At 57.5% G+C, this 22360-nt stretch overlaps 8 protein-coding genes across 8 annotated transcripts; 5 read left to right on the forward strand and 3 right to left on the reverse strand.

Moving 5' to 3' along the window:
- The first annotated feature begins 100 nt into the window (after positions 1–100).
- Positions 101–2263, forward strand: PUNSTDRAFT_120595 (uncharacterized protein). Its single transcript, XM_007383981.1, has 12 exons — positions 101–207; positions 273–388; positions 461–510; positions 577–693; positions 757–839; positions 926–1049; positions 1117–1206; positions 1298–1361; positions 1435–1467; positions 1559–1620; positions 1734–1863; positions 1981–2263. Exons 1-12 carry the CDS (start codon positions 165–167, stop codon positions 2125–2127), a joined length of 1059 nt encoding a protein of 352 aa, XP_007384043.1. The 5' UTR covers positions 101–164; the 3' UTR covers positions 2128–2263.
- A 1156-nt stretch (positions 2264–3419) lies between these two features.
- Positions 3420–5426, forward strand: PUNSTDRAFT_134500 (uncharacterized protein; the record flags this gene model as incomplete). Its single annotated transcript, XM_007383982.1, has 8 exons — positions 3420–3462; positions 3540–3655; positions 3718–3767; positions 3854–3970; positions 4119–4201; positions 4303–4853; positions 4980–5041; positions 5147–5426. The coding sequence occupies 8 exons, from the start codon at positions 3420–3422 to the stop codon at positions 5424–5426; spliced, it is 1302 nt and encodes a 433-aa protein (XP_007384044.1).
- A 917-nt stretch (positions 5427–6343) lies between these two features.
- Positions 6344–8577, reverse strand: PUNSTDRAFT_102853 (oxidoreductase; the record flags this gene model as incomplete). The annotated part of the gene is made up of 7 exons (XM_007383983.1): positions 8496–8577; positions 7746–8433; positions 7568–7676; positions 7452–7510; positions 7004–7365; positions 6825–6929; positions 6344–6748 (listed from the first exon to the last, which is right to left on the reverse strand). The coding sequence occupies exons 2-7, from the start codon at positions 8056–8058 to the stop codon at positions 6344–6346; spliced, it is 1353 nt and encodes a 450-aa protein (XP_007384045.1). The 5' UTR covers positions 8059–8433; positions 8496–8577.
- A 318-nt stretch (positions 8578–8895) lies between these two features.
- On the forward strand, positions 8896–11186 carry PUNSTDRAFT_67443 (MFS general substrate transporter; the record flags this gene model as incomplete). The annotated part of the gene is made up of 11 exons (XM_007383984.1): positions 8896–9173; positions 9233–9279; positions 9339–9449; positions 9508–9621; positions 9688–9845; positions 9910–9979; positions 10032–10200; positions 10261–10306; positions 10369–10590; positions 10654–10838; positions 10922–11186. The coding sequence occupies 11 exons, from the start codon at positions 8896–8898 to the stop codon at positions 11184–11186; spliced, it is 1665 nt and encodes a 554-aa protein (XP_007384046.1).
- Positions 11187–11327: 141 nt separating this feature from the next.
- PUNSTDRAFT_68115 (uncharacterized protein) lies at positions 11328–14158 on the reverse strand (the record flags this gene model as incomplete). Its single annotated transcript, XM_007383985.1, has 3 exons — positions 11328–11517; positions 11573–12192; positions 12257–14158. 3 exons carry the CDS (start codon positions 14156–14158, stop codon positions 11328–11330), a joined length of 2712 nt encoding a protein of 903 aa, XP_007384047.1.
- A 2344-nt stretch (positions 14159–16502) lies between these two features.
- PUNSTDRAFT_67669 (uncharacterized protein) lies at positions 16503–18536 on the forward strand (the record flags this gene model as incomplete). Its single annotated transcript, XM_007383986.1, has 8 exons — positions 16503–16750; positions 16865–16971; positions 17027–17175; positions 17241–17407; positions 17507–17615; positions 17708–17851; positions 17979–18134; positions 18252–18536. 8 exons carry the CDS (start codon positions 16503–16505, stop codon positions 18534–18536), a joined length of 1365 nt encoding a protein of 454 aa, XP_007384048.1.
- An 818-nt stretch (positions 18537–19354) lies between these two features.
- Positions 19355–19876, forward strand: PUNSTDRAFT_28171 (uncharacterized protein; the record flags this gene model as incomplete). Its single annotated transcript, XM_007383987.1, has 4 exons — positions 19355–19405; positions 19471–19521; positions 19603–19693; positions 19806–19876. Coding segments are annotated over 4 exons (264 nt in total), but the record flags the coding sequence as incomplete, so codon positions are not given.
- A 405-nt stretch (positions 19877–20281) lies between these two features.
- PUNSTDRAFT_143804 (glycoside hydrolase family 16 protein) lies at positions 20282–22090 on the reverse strand. The gene is made up of 8 exons (XM_007383988.1): positions 21645–22090; positions 21417–21581; positions 21274–21352; positions 21142–21211; positions 20753–21075; positions 20592–20679; positions 20459–20515; positions 20282–20391 (listed from the first exon to the last, which is right to left on the reverse strand). Exons 1-8 carry the CDS (start codon positions 21791–21793, stop codon positions 20318–20320), a joined length of 1005 nt encoding a protein of 334 aa, XP_007384050.1. The 5' UTR covers positions 21794–22090; the 3' UTR covers positions 20282–20317.
- Positions 22091–22360: the final 270 nt, after the last annotated feature.

The following is a 22360-nucleotide window of genomic DNA, read 5'->3' on the forward strand; positions in this document are numbered from 1 at the left end:
GTCGAGTGAGCCTCGTTTCCGGACGCATCTGGTCATCGCGCTCGCATGGCCGGACAATATCAAGCCGCAAATCCCCCGGTCATATCCTGCATGCGCCGTAGCTACTCTCACTTCTTCTTCCCTCCCCACAAAAACCCGTCTACTCGCTGTCGCTCAGGAGCACTATGGTCGACTGGCACTCGGAAGCAGAGCTGATCCATGACGGATGTGAGTACCACCACCACCGTATCCTGTACCAATCGCAATATCTGCATGCACTGACGACCCCGCAGTCATCTCCCTCTACCTGTCGCACGCGCTCATCGGGCTCTACTTCTGGGAGGTCGTCAACACGATGGGGTTCGAATGGGAGCTGCTGTCGCGCAGAACAAAGTTCCGGTGGCCCATGGTGCGCGTCGCCCCAACCCGCTCAGCGCAGACCGGTTCGTTCATCCCGAGCTGACTCTGTTCTGGACACCAGATCTTCTACTTTGCGGCGCGGTACTCCATGGTGGCGGCGATGATCGGACTGTGAGCGCCCCGGCCTTACCGCTACGCGAGCACGGAGATTCACTCAACGCGACTTCCCCTCGCCAGTCTTATCGGGCTGGACGTGAACAGCCGAAAGCTAAACTGCAAAGCGTTATGGGAGGCTACGGATGCTTTCAGCCAGGCCTCCGTCGGCTTCTCGTCCATCAACCTCGCCTTGCGAGTGTGCGTCTTCCCCGACTCTCTCCTCTCCTGACCAAAAGAAAAACTTTCGGTCGGCCTATCCAGTATCGCGATATGGAACCAGACCCGATACATCGCCGGTCTCTTCGGCGTGCTCATCCTCGGCCAGTGGTTCCTCATCTTCCGAAGTAATGTCCCATTCCACTCCAGCCCCTCGTTTGGGTGTTACGCAATGGCGACGGCTCATGCATAACTATTACCCTCGCGTGCGCAGGTTTACCGTTGACCGCGGTGTACGTCCCCGACTTTGGCTGCGCGGCGACGTCGGTGAGCAAGACGTTTATTGCGGCGAGCTACGTGTACACGATGGTCGTCGATACCACCATCCTCGTTCTCAGGTTCTCGCACTCTCGCCCCTCTCTTCCTCTCTGTGCAATGTGTGTTGACGAAACGTCGGTGTTGTAGCGTGTACAAGCTCGGCGTCTCGCTCCGCGAGCGTAACCCGCCGCTCGTGAAGCTGCTCGTCAGAGACGGTGTCGTCTACTTCCTGATCGTGTACGTTTTCTCTCCTCATCTTCCTCCTCATCCCCCTTCTCCTACGTCGAACGAGCGCCTGATACCGCCCCTTGAACTTGCTTCCCGATAGAGTCGTGTTCAACGTCGTGTCCGTGACGTTCATTCTACTAGACCTGAACCCCGTGCTGCGATCCGTGCGTGCCCTCGTTCCGCTCCCCCGCTCTTCACGTGGGATAACCATGGGCTGCTGACCTTGGGGCGACCTAGATGTTCGGACTGCCCGCGGGCGTCGTGAGCGTGGTGCGTGCCCTTACCCCCCCCCCCTAATCGGCGTCGCCTTCCGAGTCGAGTCTCCCACCTCTGATTTTCTTTTCTCCCTCCTCGCCCTTAGATCGCCTCGTGCCGCTCGGTGCGAAGGCTGCACTACTACCTCTCCCCGCCCCTCGACAGCACGTGCGTCCACGCCCCTCTCTGCCCCCCCCCCTCCTCTCCCTCTCACTCTTTGCTGTTACAACTGCAACAGAAAAAGATACTTCCGACGCTCACGTTGTTGGGGTTTTTGGCAGGGACTCGTTCCGCACGTCGAACCCGTACGTGCCCGGCGCGCGCTGGTGCCGCGCGCTCCCGCGCATCGTCACCGAGCCGGGCGCGGCGACGACGACGACGGACCACCGGATCCGGTTCGGCAGCGACGCGGTGCGTGAAGCGTCGTCCCCCCCCCCTTCTTTTGTTTTGCCCGTGAGGGTGTGTGTGTGGAAAGGCTGATTCGAAAGGGGAATGGCGTGTTTTCGTCTGTTTTGGTTATTTCTTTAGCACCGGACGCCGTCGACGACGGAGGATGACCACGGGGAAGCGAAGGAGGACGAGGGGGTGGTGTATGCGGCGGCCTCGTTGGGATTTGCGGACGCCGGTGGGTTGGAGATGGGGAGGCTTGGGAGGGCCGCCGCCGCTGCTGTATAGGGGGGGAACACGCGATCGGCAAAGTGGAATATGTCGATGAACGATATATCCTGACCGAGCGAGGCTGGCCAAGAACTTGGGCGTACCCTGGGCCCGCGGAGAAATTCCGACCCCGGCGGCTGAGGTCAGAGTTGCGGTGACCGGTCGCGAGGGCGGAGGGCGGGGGAGATAGGGGCACGATCCTTCGGTGTAGTTAGTGCGGGCGTCGTAAGCGCTCCGGTCCGCGAAAGTTTAAGGCGAGAGGGCTGTCCCGCTGGCTACGCGGCGCTCATTCCGTGCGCGCGATGGTGAAACACTTGCATGCTTGTAGAGTATGTCGAACGCATCATCGTTGTAGAATACGATAACACGGGACGGGTATGTATACATATCTAGAGGCGCCCCCCCCCCCTTCCCCCGATGCGATCTTGACTGCGGCGGGCGGTCACAAGCGATTGCCTTTGCTGGAAGAAACTTCGCTCCAAGACAGATGCTGTCGTCGCGGACTTCTTTCGCGTATGAATTTGGTATGAATGATGAGTAACTGATATCTCGGATGGGGGAAGGGGGAAAAAAAGAACAAGGCGATACTTTCAGACGGATTTGACAGCGCGCAAGTCAAAGCAGGCATCGTATCGAGTACATATAAGGTTGGGTCAGCCTATCGGAGGCCGCTTTAGGCATCGCCACTTCGGCCACCTCCATCATCCGAACAGAACGCGTAAATACGATCGAGCATATATACTCCCTTGGTCTCTTCTGTACATAAGCAACTTGAGACGTATCAGTGTCCACGTATCGTGCTGCGAGTTGATGCAGGTTTTCAAAATGAACGCGCAGGCGGCGTGTTATTAAACCCTAAATCGCCGCCACCTTCTTGAAGTTTCCGCGCAGCTCGAGCAGTATTTCTATCTCTCGAGTCGCTCAGTAGCGCCTCTTGTAGACGTCTAGCAGCTTGAGACAAGTCAGATAGCGTCGTATTCAACCAGACGAACGATTTTATAGATCTGAAGCGAATTTGAGCCCTCCTCGGCTTTCCTCGCACGGCGCCCGGGCTTGGCGGGACCGGGATGTCCCGATTTGGCAAGTCGTTTTGCGGTGCGTACGTTATTCTCCGCTTTCACGCTCCTTCGGAGGAATTACGGGGGGAGGCGCGATGGTGGTTCTCCGTGGGCAGCCATCTCGAGCTTGCACGGCCAATTACCTCCCTATGTCGACAGGGGTTTTTTCCCCCTTCTCTCTCGCTTGCAACTTGGACGACCTGCACGCCCTCCCCTCTCTCCCCCTTTCGCCTCGTTTGGGGCTTTCGGACGATGGTGGATTGGCACTCCGTGGACGAGCAGGTCAAGGACGCATGTGAGGACCCAAACTCGCTTTTGCTGGGTCGCGGCCCCGATTGACGCCGCGCCCGTCGTTCCCGTTCGCCCCCGCAGCGATCAGCGCCTACCTCGCGCACGCGCTGTTCGGGCTGTACCTCTGGGAGTTTGCGACCTCGCTGGGGTTCGAGTGGGAGGTGCTCACGCGGCGGCGGCGGTTCCGGTGGTGGATGGTGCGCCTCTTCTTTCCTAACTTTGGCGCCGTCCCTTTCGCTGATACTACCTTGACGGGCAGATCTTCTACTTTGCCGGCCGATACTGCCTCCTCGGCTCCCTCATCGCCTAGTGCGTGGTGTGCTCTCCCTCCCGCCATCCTCCCATGTCTTCTCGTCCGCCGATAGCTGACCCGGCGCGTTTCCGTTATCCTCCAGCATCGTCTCTCTCAACGTCGAGAGCGGCGCGTTGAACTGCGAGGCGGTCTGGATATGCGTGCAGTTCCTCGGCGCGGCCGCCTCTGGGTTCTCGAGCATCAACCTCTCCCTGCGCACGTACGTCCCGGTCTCCCCCCCCCATCTCTCCCCACTCTCTCCCTTCCCAACTTCTCTCTCTCCCTCTCATCTCATCTGATCTCGAACTTTCCCTCCTCTCCTCTCCCAAAAAAAGGGGGATACTGACGTTCGTCGTCGTCTCGGACAGGATCGCGATCTGGGACCAGAACCGCTACGTCGTCTCGCTCATCGTGCTCATCATCCTCGGCCACTGGGCTCTCATCGCGCAGAGTGCGTCTTTTCCCCTCCCTCTACTCGCTTCCTTTCCTTTCCGGCTTACGGCGAAACGGGACTTCCACCGGGGGGTTTTTTTTTCTCTCTTTTTTTTTCAGCGGCGATACTGACGACGACGGTCATCCCCGAATTCGGCTGCGTCGTGGCCACGCTCAACCTCCGCCTCCTCGTCGCCACCTTCTTCTACTCCATCTTCTTCGACCTCGTCGTGCTGCTCCTCAGGTTAACCGCCGGTCGTGCCATCTGGACCTCGCGTCACGCGTGTCTCATGCGTTTCTCTATTGACAGCGCGTGGAAGCTGCGGTACTCGTTCGGCGGCGGGAGCGGCAAGCGCAACGCGCCGATCGTCACGCTGCTGTTCAAAGACGGCCTGATCTATTTCCTCGTCGCGTACGTTTGCCCCTTTCGCCGCGCCCATTTTTGTTGCCCTCGGGGAGACTCATCTCGTGCGGGTTTTGGTTTCGGTCGGGCGCGCGGCAGCATCGTCGTCAACCTCCTCGCCGGCGTATTCATGATCCTCAACCTGAACGGCGTCATGAGCACCGTTGAGTCGTTCCCCCCCACCCCCTCCTCGTCGCGTCGCGTCTTAACCGTCACACCATGCCTGCCCCGCCAGATATTCGAAACCCCGGCGTTAGTGTTCAGCACCGTCCGTAAAACCCCTTCCGTTTTTTCCCTCTCTCTCGTCGGGAGGAATGAAAACCGGAATCGCTGACGCGCTCCGTTTTTTTTTATTTTTAATTTTCCACCCGCGTGTTGATCTTGAAAACCACAGATCGCGGCCTCGCGCGTCGTCCGTCGGTTGCACCGGTATCAAACGCCGCTCATGGATCTCTCGTACGTATCATCGCCGACGATCCTGCACCCTTCGTGTTCTTCGTTCTTCGTTTTCTGTACTGACGCCCTCTTTTTTTTTCTTGAAAAAAATTTTTAAAAAAATAGCACGATACGACCGTCCACGCGCTCGCTGCCGCTGCCGTATCACCGGTACAGCCGAGGCGGGCCGCAACTACGGGACCACCCCCACCCCCACCGCCAGAGCCACAAGCTCGAGGTTCCGTTCCACTCGATCGAGTTCAGCGACCCCTTGGACGACCGCTCGCGCTCGCACTCGCGTTCGCCGGGGCCGGAGCCGTCGTCGTCGTCGTCGTCGAATTACCAGAAGTATCCGGACGTGAGCGCGGACATCGAGATGGGCGATACGCGTCACGATCGGACTTGACCCCCCCGGCTTGCCTTGCCGTTCCGCATGTGTGTTAAACAAAAACAAAAATCGCATTTGGGCTGTGTTCACCAGTCTCATTGGTCTCTCTCTCTCTCCTCCTCTTTACTCCCGCATCTGCATCGGCTCCTCTTACTTTTACCGTAACATGTAGCAATGACTAATTTCATTTTTTCCCCTGGGGAGGGTGTCTTTGCAGTGAAGAAACGAGGGGGGACGTGTTCGGTTTTTTTTTGTCGTGCGGGATAGATATCGCGGGGTAGAGCGGGCCGGGCGGGGGGGGGGGGTTTCGATCGGTCTGTGGGCGACGTTTCGGTTCTTGTTGGTTCGTATCCAGGGCTGCCACGGTTTTGACTCCGCCAGGGGGGGTTCTAGATCGACGAGAAAAAGAAAATATCTTCGTGTTGGACCCACCCCTTCGAGGTGCGTTTTTTTTACGTGTCTATCCTGTGCGTAACGGCCCTGGTTTTTCTGCAGCTCTGTCGGACATGGGCGCCTGCTCTGCGAGCGAAAGGCGAGGCTAAGAAAACCCAAGTCGCGTTCTCGATCAAGGCGCGCGTCGAACGGTAGAAGGGAGGGTTTGATTCCGTATCTCGATCGCTTCGTGCCCGTTCTGATTGACGTCGACGTGTGCAGGATATGCCAGGACGGCGACGTGACGGCGACGGTCCGTTTCGAACTTTTCCGTGAACGTTTTCCGCGCCTCTGTCCCTGGCTAACTTGTGCGCGCCGGTTTCTCACATTTGTAGCCATGGCGTCGCCACTGCCGGACGCCGCGTTACCGCGTCCCCCTTTCCCATTATCTCCAGCTTCCTTTCCCGTCGTGTCAATCGAACGAGAATTTCGATGCCTCTCGCACAGGAATTAGAAAAAAAAATCGATCGGGTTGGGGGCGTTGTCTTCGGCAAACATACGCCTTACAACGGCAACCGCAAACTCTCGATATCGACGAACTGGCCCGTCCTAAAGCTCTCGTTCGCCATCAACCCGACGGCGAGCGCCATCGCCCCGTCCCTCTCGTTGGCCCCCTGCTTCGCCGCGTCGCCCTGGTCGACCTCCTCCCCCGGCAGAGCGCCGAACAGCACGCTCAGCATCCGCCGGTCGCCGCCGCCGTGCTCGCCGTGCTCGTACTCCACGGGGAGAACTTCGGGCGCGCGCCACAGGGGGTGCAGGCGCACCGTGGCGGGCCCCGGGTTGGGCAGCGAGGCGGTGCCGTGGATCTGCCCGCCCGCGATCTGGGGGTCGGCGGGGAGGCGGAACTGGGACTCGACGACTTCGAGCTCGAGCCGGCCGAGCGAGCCGTTGAACATCACGCGGTAGCCCTGCGGAGAGGGGGATGTTGTTAGAGAGAGAGAAAGTGAGTGAGTGAGAGGGAGGGTGGGGATGCAAGTTGTTTACCTCCCAGGGCGAGTAGGCGGTGAGATGGTACGTCATCGTCGCGCCGGTATCGTACCGCACCAGCAGGCTCATGTCGTCCTCGATCCCGATCCCAGGCGCGAACACCTGGTGTCGGCAGTATACGGTCCGATCAGTCAGCCCGAACGAAAGGTGAAAAACGCAAGGGACGGAGGACGAACGTTCTGGTCGCGGTGATACCCGTCCTCGCCCTCCGCGTCGGCGTATATCCTGCGCAACGTCTCGTCGCCCTCCAGATCGATCGCGAACGGGTCTCCCCTGGCTTCGTCCGCCCCCCGCGCGCGCACGTAGTCCTTCGCCCACCCGGCGCGCTGCCCGGCGTTCCCGGACCCGTAGAACGCGAGCCGGCCCATGCCGGCGACGCGCACGGGGGAGGCGCCGAGCCACCAGTTGACGAGGTCGAAGTGGTGCCCGGATTTGTGGACCATGAGCCCGCCCGAGTTGGACTTTTGCCGGTGCCAGCGCCGGAAGTAGTCTGCACCGTGCACGGTGTCGAGCAGCCACTCGAAGTGGACGGAGAGGACTGTTGGGTGATGTTCGGTCAGGGTTTTAGGTTAGGATTGCGAGGGTGAGTGGGGGGCGAGAGGGAGGGGAAGAGGGAGGTTTCACCTTCGCCGATCTTGCCGGATGCGAGGGTGCGCTTGACGAGCTCGTGCACGGGGTTATATCTGACCACGGGGGGTTGGTGAGTGCGCGATGGACCGAGAAATGGGTGTGCTGCTGACCGGTAGTTGAAGGTCACCGTCAGGTGGTTCCCGGTCTCGTTCACCGTCTGCAAGATCCGCCGGCACTTGTCGACATCCGTCGTCATCGGCTTCTCGGTCAACACCCGCACTAGGCACATCCTTATCGTCAGCCCCCTCCTTATCCTTTGCCTCTATCGAGGATATACCGGATACGCACGGCCTTTCTGTAACGCCGGCACGATGTACGCGTCGTGCAGCGCGTCAACGCACGTCACGACCACCGCCTCCACCGCCTCCTTCTCCAACATCTCGACGTAGCTCTCTGGCTTGTATATCGGCACCGACGGGGCGCCGAGCGACGCGAGTAGCTCGTTGTAGTACGCCGCGCGGACCGGGTTGGGTTCGCAGATCGCGACGACGGAGGAGGTGGAGGGCCGGGCGACGATGCCGCGGACGAACATGGACGCGCGCGAGCCGGTGCCGACGATTGCGACGCGCCCGCCAAATGGTTTCTGGGGTGACGAGGACATGCTGAGGTTGCAGGGAGGATGGGAGTTGGTCGATGGGCGCAGCCCTCATATGCCCTCATATAGATGAAGGGATAGCGGGACACCGATAGTGGACAAGCATAGCGCCGGGCCAATTCCCCGAATCCCCTCGAGGATTGGGACATGACTTCTGCTGCTGAAACTTCTCGGGTGAAGCGGGCCGCTTTCCCGGCAAGACGAATGCCAAGTCTTGATCACCCCTGGTGGACCATGTTCGAGCTACGACGGCCTCCTGCGACATCGCGGATAGGGGTGCGCACAACGAGTCTCTCTTGGCAATGTCGCGACTAGGAGCGCGATCTACGGGCCGATGCTGTCAACACGCCGGTCATGACCACGCTCACGAGTACAGACCGGGTATGTTTGCGCCACATCGCGACGGTTTTCCACGACTGTAACGAATCTAACGATCCCTTCAGGTGACCCGTCGTTCGGACCGCGAGATGATTTGTCGTGCGCAGCCCTCGTCGTCGAACCGCGCAGAGCAAAAATGCAGGATCTTATCGCGGTTTCGCTGCAAACATAACCGAGACCAGTGATAACCGTGGTCAGCTGGTGACACCGCTACGCTATATCTCGACCCGCCGGAACGTCGAAGCCGGCTAGCTCAAATTGGTGGCTGTGTCTCGACCAAACCCTAATTTCGACTTCGGTGCTGTTCCTGAGTCTGGAGATGCGGGGTGGAATGCGGGGTCTGCAGACGCGTTTCTGGGGAAAGCGCATAAATACTCGCAAGGAAAATGGCCTGCCCGGTTCTCGGTCTTCCGCCTCGCCTCCGTCTCTATCTTCGTCTTCGAGACTCCCCGCAATCGCGAAACTATGGCCGACTCCGAGTCGACTATCCCTCGAACGCCTGCCAGCGAGGTTGACGACAAGGCGAGCTTTAGCCATGACGAGCACGCGAGCCACACCGGTCTCGCTCCTGGGGGACGGCGCCAGCTCGCGGCAAAGGGCAAGGACGCCGCGCTCGAGGTGATCGGCGAGGAGGCGGCGCCGGTTTTGGTCACGCCCGAGCAGAACGCGGCCGTGCTGAGAAAGATCGACATGTGGCTCATGCCTGTCATCGCAACGATATACTTCTTGCAGCAGCTCGACAAGTTAGTTGTTTATTCTCCGTGTGTTGGGATGGTCTATTGACGCGGACTGTATCGGTCAGGTCGTCGTTGTCGTACACGTCCGTCTTTGGCATACAAGAAGACGCGCGTGAGCTTGATGACTTGTTTCCGCTCGTCGTCGTGTTCACTCACTTCGACGATTCTTAGATCTTCATGGGCAACAGTACAGCTGGTTAGGCAGCATTGTCTACGTCGCGCAGCTCGTCTGGCAGCCCGTCTCGTCCTATCTGCTCGTCCGCCTCCCTGTCGCCAAGTACCGTGAGTGCCCCTTCCATTGCCCCTATCGTTGAACCATTTCAAATGCGAGCACACCCAGTGTTCGTCCACGTCGTCTTCTGGGGCATCTGCGTCGCATCGTGCGCCGCGGCGAAGAACTTCACAGGCCTGCTCGTCGCGCGCTTCTTCTTGGGCATCTTCGAAGCGACCGTCGGTGCGTGTCTGTTATCTCTAAGAACAGCGAGTTCATGTGTTCATCGATTTGTTCAACCTTTTGCAGCGCCTTGCTTTATCACCATTACCCAGATGTGGTGGCGTCGTCGCGAACAGACGTTCCGCCTCGCGATATGGATGGCGGCCAACGGGGGGACTGGGATGGTCGGGTCGTTGCTTGCCTGGGGTCTGGGACATATCAATGGGAGCTTGCGCCCGTATCAGGTACGTTGACTTCTCACTCCTCCTCACACGATGAGCGTGAGCTCACGAGCTATCACTTCTACAGGTTATTTTCTTGTTCATCGGACTCCTCACCATCGCCATCTCGCCCATCGTTTTGTTCGTTCTGCCCGATTGTGAGTGACGCTGCTATCCCGAGCGCACGCTGGTCGACGACCGTTCCTCCAGCCCCGACGAAGGCGCGCTTCTTGTACAAGGAAGAGAAGATCATCGCGATCGAGCGTTTGCGCGCCAACAACATGGGCGTGGAGACCAAGGTCTGGAAATGGGAACAGGTCTGGGAGCTGTTGCTCGACCCGAAGACCTACCTCTGGTTTTCCATGCTCTTCCTTTGCGCGTGAGTACTCTTCAACACCTCAATACCTAATCTGGACCCTAACCGTATGTTCGATTGCAGAGCACCTTCGGGAGGCATCGGTACCTTCGGTCCGCTCATCATCAAGGTACCCCGTTCTTCCTTGAGCCTCTTAGCCCATCCTTTCGCTAACCGTCATGCGCTCTTCAGGGATTCGGCTTCAACCAATTCCATACCTTGCTATTCAACATCCCTTTCTCCGCTATGCAGGTCGTCCTCACCCTCCTATCCGCCGACATCTCGCAGCGGATCAAGCTCAAATGGCCCGTTCTCTTCTTCCTGACGTTGCCGACCATCGGGGGCGCGAGCGCGTTGCTCGCGCTAGGACGCGGGACGGAGCTGAAGAACAAGTTGCTGGGGTGCTATTACGTGGTACGCTTCGATCTTCATGACAGCAGCGACCGATCAGGCACTGAAGCAGAACGTGCTCTTAAGCTGTCGTTCTTCACGGCGATCCAGCCTATGCTGTACACCTGGTCCAGTCAGAACACGGCGGGCCACACGAAAAAGCTCTGCACTACTGGCATGATCTTCGTCGCCCAGTGCGCCGGCAACATCCTCGGACCTCAACTGTACCAATCTAAAGACGCGCCCGTCTACCGAAGAGGTCTCATCGCAAAGTGCGTCATGCCCCCCCCTTCCCTCCCTCTGTCTTTCGTTTCTTTTGAGAACGGTATGGCCTGATGACAAACTTTCGACGCAGCCTGGCTTGTTGGGTCACCTTGGCGGTCCTGGTCCTGATCACGGCAGCGTATCTCGAGTTCCTCAATAGAAGACACGCCAGGAGGAGGGAGCTCGCCGGCAAGGTCGGAAAGGTCATCGACGTCTCGCTCGAGGACGACGTGCGCGCGCACGAGATACAACAGGAGCTGCATAACCGGGATGGTGGAGAACCGAGCGGGTTGAACGCGCGCGCGTTCGACGATCTGACCGATACACAGAACGAGGATTTTATTTACGCTCTATGAGTCATGACGGATCAGGGGTGGATATTTACAGTTTGCTGTGATGTGCTCGAATCATATTTGTACGATGTACGTCTTATTAAAGGGCGGATTCAAGGGTGATGGTCTGCTGTTGTACAAGAGAAGTCATAGGATAAAACCGGCTCAAAGCCCGATGTGGACATACGTCGCCCATCGGCGGGCTTGAAGACCTTGCGCGCGCATTTTCCGAACAGCACTGTCAAGCCCGAAGGCAACTGAGCTGCAGTCGATGGGATTGGATACGGCCGTTTCCTTGAACATGGTTCGGTAAACATCGGCTGCCACTCGCGGCCCGTCCGCGTCGTTCATGGTCCTTAAAGCTGAAGTCAGCGAGATAGCCTATAGTGGACGACATGGGCTGGTCTCACCATGCGGTCGCGACGACGCTCTTGAAGCCGACGTAAAGCATGGTTCCTGCGAGATGAATAGCCTCGTCTGGCAGCTTTGGATCTCCTGCCGCCGATTGGCAGGAACTCAAGAAAGCGAAAAATGTGTCGTCCCGCATCTTCACCTTCATGAGATCCGATACGCTGAGCCTTCCATCCGCCAGGCAGAAGGCACTGGAGAGTGGATTGCGATAATTCTGTTGGGCGTGGCAAGCTAGATGGATCATGGATACCTTCGGTAATGACGCCAGTACGGACTCTACATCGGAGGATTTCCCCGACGACTTCGTCCCGAATACGTTGACAGTTGTCGTGGCCGGCAAAGCCTCGACTACTCCATTAATCTCGTCATCCACACTCGTGAATGGCGGGAGGTCTGCCGCCGACGCTTGAGCAACAAGCAGTGCGGTAAAGTCCCGGGGTATGCTGATGGGCTTTTGCTTTCGCAGCGCAAGCAAGGTGCCTAAAGTGGGGGTATAGGATGATACGAAGTAATCTGATGCGTATTCGCCTCGGGAGCCTGCGGCATGTAAGGGAAGGGAGGTAAACAGTCCAGTTGGGCACCACCAGACGCGTGGACGGCCTTCAAGCTCCGAATCGCTCTGGCATTTCTGTAGTCTTGTATTAGTATCATAACCCTCTACAGAAGCAGAAAACACGTACAACAAGACCGACATAATCAATGATGGGTTGGACGATATGAGACCACAGCTCCGCAAGGAAAGCCGCTAGGTCGTCAGTGTTTGCACTAGATACCCTCGTCTTCTTCATCTTGAGGCGATCTACGCTCGGCTGTAGCCGAGTCGTATCGTCCTCGTATGTTGAGTCATTGCCTGTCAAAGCGCCGATAGCCTTAACCAGTTCTTTCAGGTGATCATACGTGAGAGAGCGTAAGGACAACCTCTCGGCTGGGGAGGAGGAGTTGCGAATAATAATCACTTCGCAGGATGCCTTGCTGGCGACAAGAACAACGACCATTCCACCTTCTGCGCATTCGCGGAGATCGGAGAACAGGGGAGTGCGGAGGAATCGCTCTTGACCTGGCAAATACCGCACCTTTTCCACAAGCGCTTCATACTCGTCCGCGACACTGCGCCTCTCAGCAATGGCCATATCATCCATTGCCCCCGAAGGTGACTGCTCAAGCGCCTGTGAGAGATTGTGGAGCTTTTCAAGCATATCATTCGGGAGACCGGCGAGAGGTGTTCGAAGATGGAGCGCTTGCCCCCAGAAGATCGATCGACCTTGTTCAAGCATTTCGATGGCTCGTTCAGGTTCACCCAGTCCGAGGGCGTGAGTGGCTGCGTCGGAAGATAACAACGGTATGGTTCTCAGAAGGCGCAGGCGTGATGCGTTGTCAAGTCCGAGGTAAGCGATGCGAGATAGAAGATCCAGGCCGCGCTCATGCGCTGTCGACAAGCCTTCGTGATCATCGCTATCTGCAGCGGCCCTGATCCACTCTCTGCTGTACTTGAAGCGATATACGGGGGGAGCAAGTGTATCTGTGGTTGCCTTTTCATAAAGAGCCCTGGAAGCAACGATATCGTCGCTACATCCACACAGTTTAAAACGCGCCGCGAGGCAGCCGGCTTTCTGGCTGATCAATGCACCGCGCACGAAGGGACTATCCGATCTTTCTGATTCGGTCAACGTCTCCTCGAGCAGCGATATAGATTCCGAGAGTAGTGCGGGGTCCATTCGCTCGACCGCGAGAGTTCGCTTGGCCTCCACTAACGTCTCCGCAGCCTCAGCCCTGAAGGGATGTCCACGCGGTCGGAGGCCTAGCGATATCGTCCCATAGTGCACGGATTCGATAAGATCCTCCATATGTTTCTTGAGACGGTATCGGAAGATGAGCAGACCGGACAATGCATTGGCCGGCATGGATGGGTCGGGATGCCTTGAACCTGGGGGATGCAATTCGTAACTGTCCCTGCTATATCGAATGGCTCTCTCCAAATCTGCCTCGTCTTTTGTCTCCTCGTATCGCATCCCGTAGATGAGTCCAAGTTCCCTAAGAAGTTCGGCACGACCGGCGCTATCTCTGTGCATGACGTTCAACCTGTCGACATACAAGTCTAGTGCATCGTCGAGATCCGACAGCCTGCCAGTATGCATGAAGCGACACCTCAATGCGATGCCGAGATTCATGAGAATGCTCAAAGACACTTTCTTTGGATCAGGAGCTGCGCTGCAAGCTTCGCGTAGAATGATAATGCATTCGTCCAAGTGTTCGATTTGACTGGCGAAGTCATATCGGATTCCTAGGCATCCAGCCAGAGTCGTCACAGATTGCATGTAATTGACATGGGTAGCGGGCGTGCCTGCCACAAGTCTGCGAGCAAGCGCGATCGCATCATCCAGGTCCTGCACGTTACCCTGTTCCTCGAACAGAAATCGCAACCCTCCAGCAAGATGACGAATGGCAGTGGCGTGGATGGGAATATGAGAGTATGGCAGTGATTTGACCGTATCACGTATGCAAGCGACGGCATGCTCGAGATCCCGTACATCACCATGTTGTCGGTAACGAACGTGGAGGACAGCTGACCGTGCGTTGCAGATCATGGCGGCGGAGAATTCGTTGACGGTAGGGATGGCTTCTGCTCGCCGTGAAGCTGCATCGGCTTCTTCGAGGTCATCCTCTGTTGGGGATAGGTCGAGGCGTCTCACCAGAGTCCGAGACAACGTCGTCAAGGTAACGATGAGACCGCGATCGTCGATACCACTTGATGAGACCGCCTCCCGAAGTATGCGGAGGGGCTCGTCGAAGGCTTCATGGGCAATGGGAGACCCAAGATTGGCGGAGCATTGAGCCACCAGACCGGACGCGACCCCCGTCAAAGACGGTGACAGATCCAGCCCAAGACGCTGCCTAACCTCTAGAGCCTGACGATGAAGATCGATAGATTCGATCAAATGATCGGACGTGGAGCTGTATTCAAACATGAAGAGAAGCGTCACCGCCAAACGGTCCATGATGTAGACGCAAAGTTGAGGGTAGGCTGAGGTAGCTACCGTTCCAGAGCGATACGATTGAGCGATTCGGCGAAGATGGCTGATGGGGTCGCTGATATCTTCGCGAGCGAGTTGGAGGAAGAGAGCGTCCGCCTCAAGATATGACGACGTCTCGAACCGAGTCCCGTCGTCCGACTGTGTGGACGGCAGCGGGCCAACGAAATGATCCATGGGGAAACACGAGCGGTGCGAGCGGAGGGCTTCGCGTGATTATAAGTTTAGAGAGCATCGAAGCAGAAATGCCCCCGAGTGGCCGGGTCAAGTTCGATTTCTAGAAAGGTAGCCGGCTCTTGTGAAACTGAATTCTTGGTATGGGAAGAATCTGACCGAAAGATCCGACGACACCTATCGAGAGCTTCGAATAGTCATGATGGTGGAAGCCTAAATCATCACCCTGCTTTGGAGAAGTTCGTCAGAATGCGTGAAGCGATGTCTGTCTGTATCAAAGCGGTAAAGCTGAAGTCGAGAGCTTTCCAGTGGGGTCGGTGGAGATCGTCGTGAGAGATAAGACGCTCATTAGTCGCTAGTCGTCGATCCGGCGTGATGAGATGATTGACACACCGAAAGCAGCTTGCTAGCAAATGCCAAGCCGAAGATTGTCCAATTACCACCATCCTGCAAGACCATTTACTGCATGCGCAAAACATCGGATATTGTCAAGATCCCTAATCAAAAGTTTGACGACAGTGAGTTCACTGTTCCCAACACCGAGGTGCAGCCACTGTACTGCTTACTTCAAGCCCGATACTCGTTGACCTTGATTAGGACTTGTACGTCTACACTGCTCCGGACCTGATACCACCGAAGCACTGGCCACGGGGCTTCAGTACGGGTCGATGACAAGTCCGAATGCGCCAGAAGTGCACCTTGTTCCGACTTACCCGGAGGCAGTGTGACATGACGTCACACGCCATCGTTGTAACACTGGGCGTGGCCACCCCGGCTAGCTGATCCTCTAGCTATCGCCCCCGTCCTGCATAGAGTGTCTAGATTATATTGCCATCGAGGAGAAATATAATAATGATCCGTCAGCGGAGAAGTTGACGCTGATGCACCATTGTTGAATGCTCCCACTCAATAACGAGCAGAAGATCTGGATCCCCGTCCCGAAGCGATTTTTGCTTTTTGAAGATGTCGTTTCATGAGGAGAATCGATAGCGAGCACGCAGGTGCCTATGGATCCACGGAGAGGGTCGGATCCCTTGTACATGGCGTATGGTAAGATCCTATATCAAGTCTGAGTTCGTGTCACGTCTTCGAATGACATGCTGCAATGAGTTCCAAGCTCCTCGATACGCTCTGCGCGTTTAGCAATGTCGGCCTTCATGCGTTGCATGCTGTCGCGGCTTAGGTTTCATGCTTGGTCGTGGTCCGAAAATCTCGCGCTATAATCCGTATCGCCGCTGCAACATGATGGAGAATTCCATGACATGGCGGTCACCGTCTTCTTTGTTTTTGCGAGCCTCCATCACCTGGAAATGTGTAGGTATGTCTCAGAAATATGACGGATGTCAAGAGACCGTTCGTAACGAGCCTAGTTGGTGCGATGAACAGTTCGCACACCACCCTAGCTAAGAGAGGGCGAGTTGTCAGGAGCGGGGGGCTGAAGCTCGACTTTGGTTGGCTTGGGAACTGGATTCCGGGAAGCCTTAACTACTACAGAACAGATGTCCTCAGCCTCATGACGATGGTCGTTGGCGAGCCGCGCTGCGTCAAATCGCGTAAGTAGCTTTTGGTGGACGTCCAAGTTCAAGGAGGGCTACGGGCGTCTGATGGGCGAAACAGATTAAGCGCCCGATGTCGCGTCTTCATATCGACCTCGACGCCACCACCGCGTTCACTGCGAGGGCTCGACTTGCTGTGATCTCAGGCGATCTCCTCAGCCAGGACTGCTATGCAGGACGAAACGACGACTGGCGCTGGCCCGTCGCAACCCATTGCTGCCCATCAGCAGGTGTCGCTCGCCTCGGCCGTCGAGCAGATCACCTCCACCTCCAACCCGCAATCGCTCGCACGATGGCTCACCAAGTTCGCGCCGAAGGAAGTCAGGGAGACCCTCCTCGCGTCTCTATTACCAGGAGATCAAGATCCGCTGGATATACTCGATGTAGAAACCAACACGCTCGGCGTCGTCTGGATACTGTGAGTGGTGTGGCGTGCGTCTCTCTTGCGGTCGCTTTACCGTTCTGTCTCTCTATCTTGGAGGCACTGATGCTATTCAGAATATGAATGCTGACTTGACTTGCTGGCCGTTAGGTCCGCACGGCTTACGGCGTCCACCGCTGCACCGGTTTCGTTTGACCACATCTCCCGCTTTTGCGCCACGTTCGACCCGGAGCAGGCGAGGGTTGCTCCCGAGCGCGGTAAGCGTCTCGCAGCTCTCCCTTTGCTCACGTCTCGATCCTCATGCTCCGTCAGTAACGATGCTTGCAAGGGGGATCTTCAGATACGCCTCAGGCGTGAACGACAACGGCGCCAAGCTCGCCATCAAACCGCTATACGACCTCCTCACGCGCTACGCGCCCGACCTATCCTACCTAACCACCGTCCACCCCATCTTCCTTCACGTACGTCTGCCTTCACGCGCCCCCTCCTTTCTCTCTAACGCCCTAAGTTTTGTTTGGGTTATCAGGCATGCACGCTCGCGAACCACTTCCCGCCCGCGCTCCTCCTCCCCGTGCTCTCCGTGCCGATCAGCAACGTCTCGCTCGAGCTTTCCGACCTGTCATACACCGACAGCCTTGTGTACCACTACCTCGGTGGCTGCGCATGGGCGAGGATGAAGCGCTGGAAGGACGCGTGAGTTGCCCTCCCCGCCCCTTCCTCTCACTCATCTCTCTCTCTCTCTCTCTCTCTCTCTCTCTCCCTGACCCTTCGCTGACACGATCCGTCACCCAGACGAGACTTTTTCGAGCTCTGCATCGGCGCCCCGGGCACGGCCGCGAGCGCGATCCAATGGGAAGCCGTGAAGAAGCTCGTGCTCGTGCAATGCATCTCCACCGGGAAGGTCAGCCACCGTCTCCCCGTCCCCGTCCCCGTACCTATCCCTGCGCTCTCCCTTTGGTTCCTTCGATCTGTTGCTGAAAACAAAGGCGACAGTCCACGCCGCTCCCGAAGTACGCGCACCCGGCGCTGACCCGGCTGCTCAAGAACTCGCCTTACGGCGCGTTCGCGAAGCACTACCCGGCGCAGCGCGACGCGCTCGCGAGCCTAGTGGAGAAGGAGCGCGCCGTCTTCGTCGACGTAAGTCCTCCCTCTATTTCCTTCCATCTTCCCTTCCTTGTTCTCTTCCCCTGCCCCCCTCTCTCACGCGCCTTGTTCTCGACGGGATTAGATAGAGCTGGACGTTTATAACGACACTTTTTTTTAGGATAATAACCTCGGGCTCGTTAACCAGGCGCTCGACCGCGTCCCGCGCTGGCTCATCCGCGGTCTCACGCACACCTACCTCTCGCTCTCGCTCGCGGACATCGCCAAGGCCGTCCGGCTCGACGTCGAGCGCGCGCGCGACACCGTCGTCTCCATGGTACGCTCGGACCTCTTCCACTCTTTCCCCCCCTCCCCCCCAAAAAAAAAAAAAAAAAACCAGAATTCTCCTCTCTCGGACACGGAACAGAAAGGACTGATCTATCCGATTGTCCAGATCGACGAGGACGTGATCACGGCGACGCTGTCGGCCGAGGGCACGGTGACGTTCGCGGACGCGCCGGTGCGGGTGTCGAAGGCGGAGATCGATCGGATCTTGCTCGGGGCGCAGCAGCAGGGCTTGTTGCTCACCAAGCTCGACCGCGCGTTGGCGGGGAGCAGGGAGTACCTCACCAAGGTGACGTGCCTTCTGACTCTTTGTCTGTCGTCCCCTCCTCCCCCCCTCTCTTTCTATTCATCGTCTCTTGCTCGATCTCTCTCCGTCTCTATTTTGCTCCGTTAATGCTGATGCTGAGACACCGTTTATCGGATGTTAGGCTGTGAAGGTGAAGGACGACGATCGGTTCGGGGGGATGATCGGGCCCGAGGAGGACCTGATGGAGGACATACCGATGCATGGGATGGACTAGCTAGGATTATAGAGCTAGGTCTGGGCAGAGGCGAGTGTGGTGGTATGCAGGAGCTCCCTTCCTTCGAGCTCGAATGTATTGCTACTCTTTTACTGTTGCATGGGAACGACAGACACTTCGGAGGAGGTTAACGGTCACGTGGACTGAATTTAACCTTTGCTCCCCTCCTCGCCTTTCCCTGGACTGGTGCTGTTAGATTGCTCCCTGTGAGCACCGAACGCATTCAGCGAGACGACGCCCAAGACGCTCCTCATGTATGTTCTTTTCGGCGGGGAATAACGACAGAAAACCACCACATAACGCTTCCCCGTGTTGGTGCGCCTGAACGCTACGTAATGCGATTGAGTTCGCGCAGCAAAGGTGCAGAGTCACCTGCTAAGCAACCCCACCCCGCTGAGTCTGCCAGTGCCCCGCCAGCTCTCGCCGAGGCGACGGTTCTGGTCACCTGGACGCGGCACGTCCGGATCTCGTCTCTTCCTGGCCCCAAAGGGTAACGACCCCAATACACTACGTCGACTGCCTTCTTCGCAAGGTTCGCACTCAGCCGGTATATATACCCGCCCGCTCTGGGGCTCCCACTGTGATCCCCAACCCTTTATGCATACGACCTGATAACCCGCCCTCGCCCCCAACCTCACCTAACCTCCCCCGCCGTTTAGCCACCATGTCCACCGAGGTCGAGCCCGGTCCAACCGTCGAGCTCAACGACGCCCTCTTCTGCAGCGCGCATTTCAAGGAAGTCGTGAGTTTTCGTCGTCGTCCCCCGAACCGTCGTACCGTCGTCAGGCGAACCCACCATATTCACAGTGCACGGAATGCTCGTGCGACCTTCGCGAGGAGAACGACTCGTTCTTCGGGGTACGTTTCACACATCGCGTTGCATATCTCTGTATACCTTCTGTGTGTAGCCTTACGTGTTTTTTGTCTTGATCTTATCAGTTCGAGCCGATAAATCGCGAAGGCCTCGAGGCGCCCCAGGCGACGCAGACCAAGGACGGCGACTGGCAGTGCAAGAAGCACGGCTCTAAGGGTACGCGTCTCGTTCCGCCCGTGCCCCCCCCCCCTCCTCCATGTACGAGAATCAAGTCCGAACGTCGGTCCGCTGACGATCGGGTCGCGTTGTTGTCTGTTCCGTTGGACAGCTTGCAATCAGTGCTACGGGTGGAAGAAGCAGATCACCCGCGCGCGGACGGCGGCCAAGAAGGCCGGCAAGGGCAAATAAATGAGAACGCCCTCCTCCCCCCCCCTTTTGTTTTTGCTTGTCTTGCAACGACGACGCACGAAGGACGAAATGTGTGTAATGTATAGTTTGTGTAACCAGTACGTTGTGAAATCAACCACCCTCTGAGGCATATCATTGGGACCGTTCTATTGAGTCGCCTTTGAGAGAGAGCCCCGTACATCGGCCTCGGTCGCTGTGAAGGGCCTTTGGTCGGCCGACTCTTATGAACATGTTACTGCGGAGCCGATGCTACATCAGCGCTTACAAACGGGTTGGCACTCCACGATACAGTAGCAATACTACAGCGCTGCAGGGGGGTTATCGATAGGGATACAAATACACGAACACGGAGAAGCAGTGGGGCGATTTGTCGCGGGTAAGTAAGCGGGTGGTGATGAGAAGATGAAGACGGAAGGCGGGAGGGGAGAGAGGTCACTGGTAGATGTTCATCCACGCGAGGTCGAAGTAGGCGTTCTGGAACGCGGACGGGTTGTTGTTCACGTAGTCTTTTTTTTTTTTCGTTCGAATGGGTGAGCGGGAGATCGTTGTGGGTGGAAGGAAAAGGAACTTTACCGACGCAGGTGCCGGGGCATCCTGATGAGCCGTATGCGGACCCGGCCCAGTCGCCGCCTGCACGATGAATATATAAGCCATCAGTCGAATTTCCTGGGATGTGGGGACTTGAATGAGTGTTTTTGAGACGCACAGAAGGTGAGGTTGATGATGATCTGGTTCGGGCCGAACTTGGAGTCGATGTCGCAGTCTGCGCCGGAGAAGTACGCGAACGGGGTGCCCTGCGAGAGAGCCCGCGGGCAGTCTGAGCCTCGCTTCGTTTTCCTGTAGAAATAAAAAATAGGCATTCCATACCCAGCTGCTCGTGTCGATGGACGTCGCGCCGTTCTTCACCTCGGCCGGGACGGAGGTGTCTAAGCGGGACCAGAACCAGACTTTGATGGAGCTCGACGTGCGCTCCATTGCGTACCAGCCCCCGCCGGCGCCGTTGAACGCCGGGCCGTAGCTTCGGTCCGAGCGCTCCTGCACGCCGCAGCCGGTGCTGCCTTCGCAGTCGGTGCCGACTTGGATTCTGGGTGATATACGTAAGGTCGGGATCGATGCGTGTGGCTTCCAGGGAGGGATTGGAGGAGACACTCGCCCGTTCTGAGCGCTCTGGCTTGAGGGCATGGTGTAGCCTTGGGGGAAGGAGCGCGTGCTTTAGAGGACCGAAAAAAAGTAGGAGCGGAGGTGGGCGCGCCCACCTGCGCCGGTGTGAAGCGTGGCTTGGTTGGGTCCGACGTCGTTCACGCCTTCGAGGATGTCGACCTCTCCCTGCGGCGCGTATCCCTGTTATCAGGCTGATTTATGAGATGAGCGGAGGAGAACGAGCGCACCTCGTTTGGCCAGTTTGGACCGACTTCCCAGATCGCGGGCCAGGTGCCGCAGCCTTGGGGCATGTGACGTATGTTGAAGCTGCGAACCCACAGTGGGTTATAACGATGACCGTTCAGGACGATGTCAGAAGAAGGAATCTTACATCGCGACGTGGGTCGAGTAGGCGTTGTTGGACTGGATCCGGGCAGAGTTGCGCCCGGGCCCGCTCGCGCTCAACGTGTTCTTGTAGTCTGCGCGGAGGATGAAGGTGTCGGACGAGGCGTAGGTGAGGTTCTGCGATTGCGCGGTCGCTTTGTTCACGTAGTTGCTGGTGAACGATAGAGGGAATATGTCAGTCGTGGAAGAACGACTGTGGATCATGCCCTCTCACACGCGACCGTTGGTGGGATCGGAGACGGCCTGGAAGGAGAAAAAGTCGTAGAAGCCGTTGCCGACGACATTGCTTTTTCGCGAATAACTGGCAGCCAAGGTGTTGCAGGTTGCGGCGAGGGCAGCTGAGATGTAGATGGAGAGCTTCATATTAAGAGGTGAGAGCGCCGCAAGATGTGCATTGGATGGTGATGTTTAGGCACCGACGCTTATATACTGCCGGCTACGCTCGCTCAAAGGAGGACGAAACATTCATCAAAGCAGGTGTTACATTGGGCGTCCGATGCATCCAGTGAAGGTCCCGGATCCTTCGCTCAGCTGATCCCCATCGCCTTGTGCAACGCCGACGGGATCCACACGCTGATGGTACTATCTTGGGCCCGGGGCTCTTCGATATGGCGCTGGACAACCAAGAACGAACGGAAAGCTGCAGAAAGTCGGACCTTCCGCCGGTCGGCGACGAGAGATGCGGGACCCGTGAACGTCCAACGAGTATAAAGATGAGCCGCAGAGCTCGGAAGAATCGATCGCGTGGTGTCGTTAGGAACGTCGTCGTGGCCTCCCCGCGTATGTCCGCAAGTTCGTTGTGGAAGGGGGAGAGCCTGCTTCGGACCAGATGGGACGGATAAAGGTGAAGGAGAGAGAAGAAGGGCACGCAGAGTTTGCCACTACTTGATCCGCGAGAGTAAATGTAAGCTTGCTCGAGCGACCGGATCC

The sequence above is a fragment of the Punctularia strigosozonata genome (genome assembly GCF_000264995.1).
Source record: "Punctularia strigosozonata HHB-11173 SS5 unplaced genomic scaffold PUNSTscaffold_6, whole genome shotgun sequence".
Taxonomy (NCBI): Eukaryota; Fungi; Basidiomycota; class Agaricomycetes; order Corticiales; family Punctulariaceae; genus Punctularia; species Punctularia strigosozonata.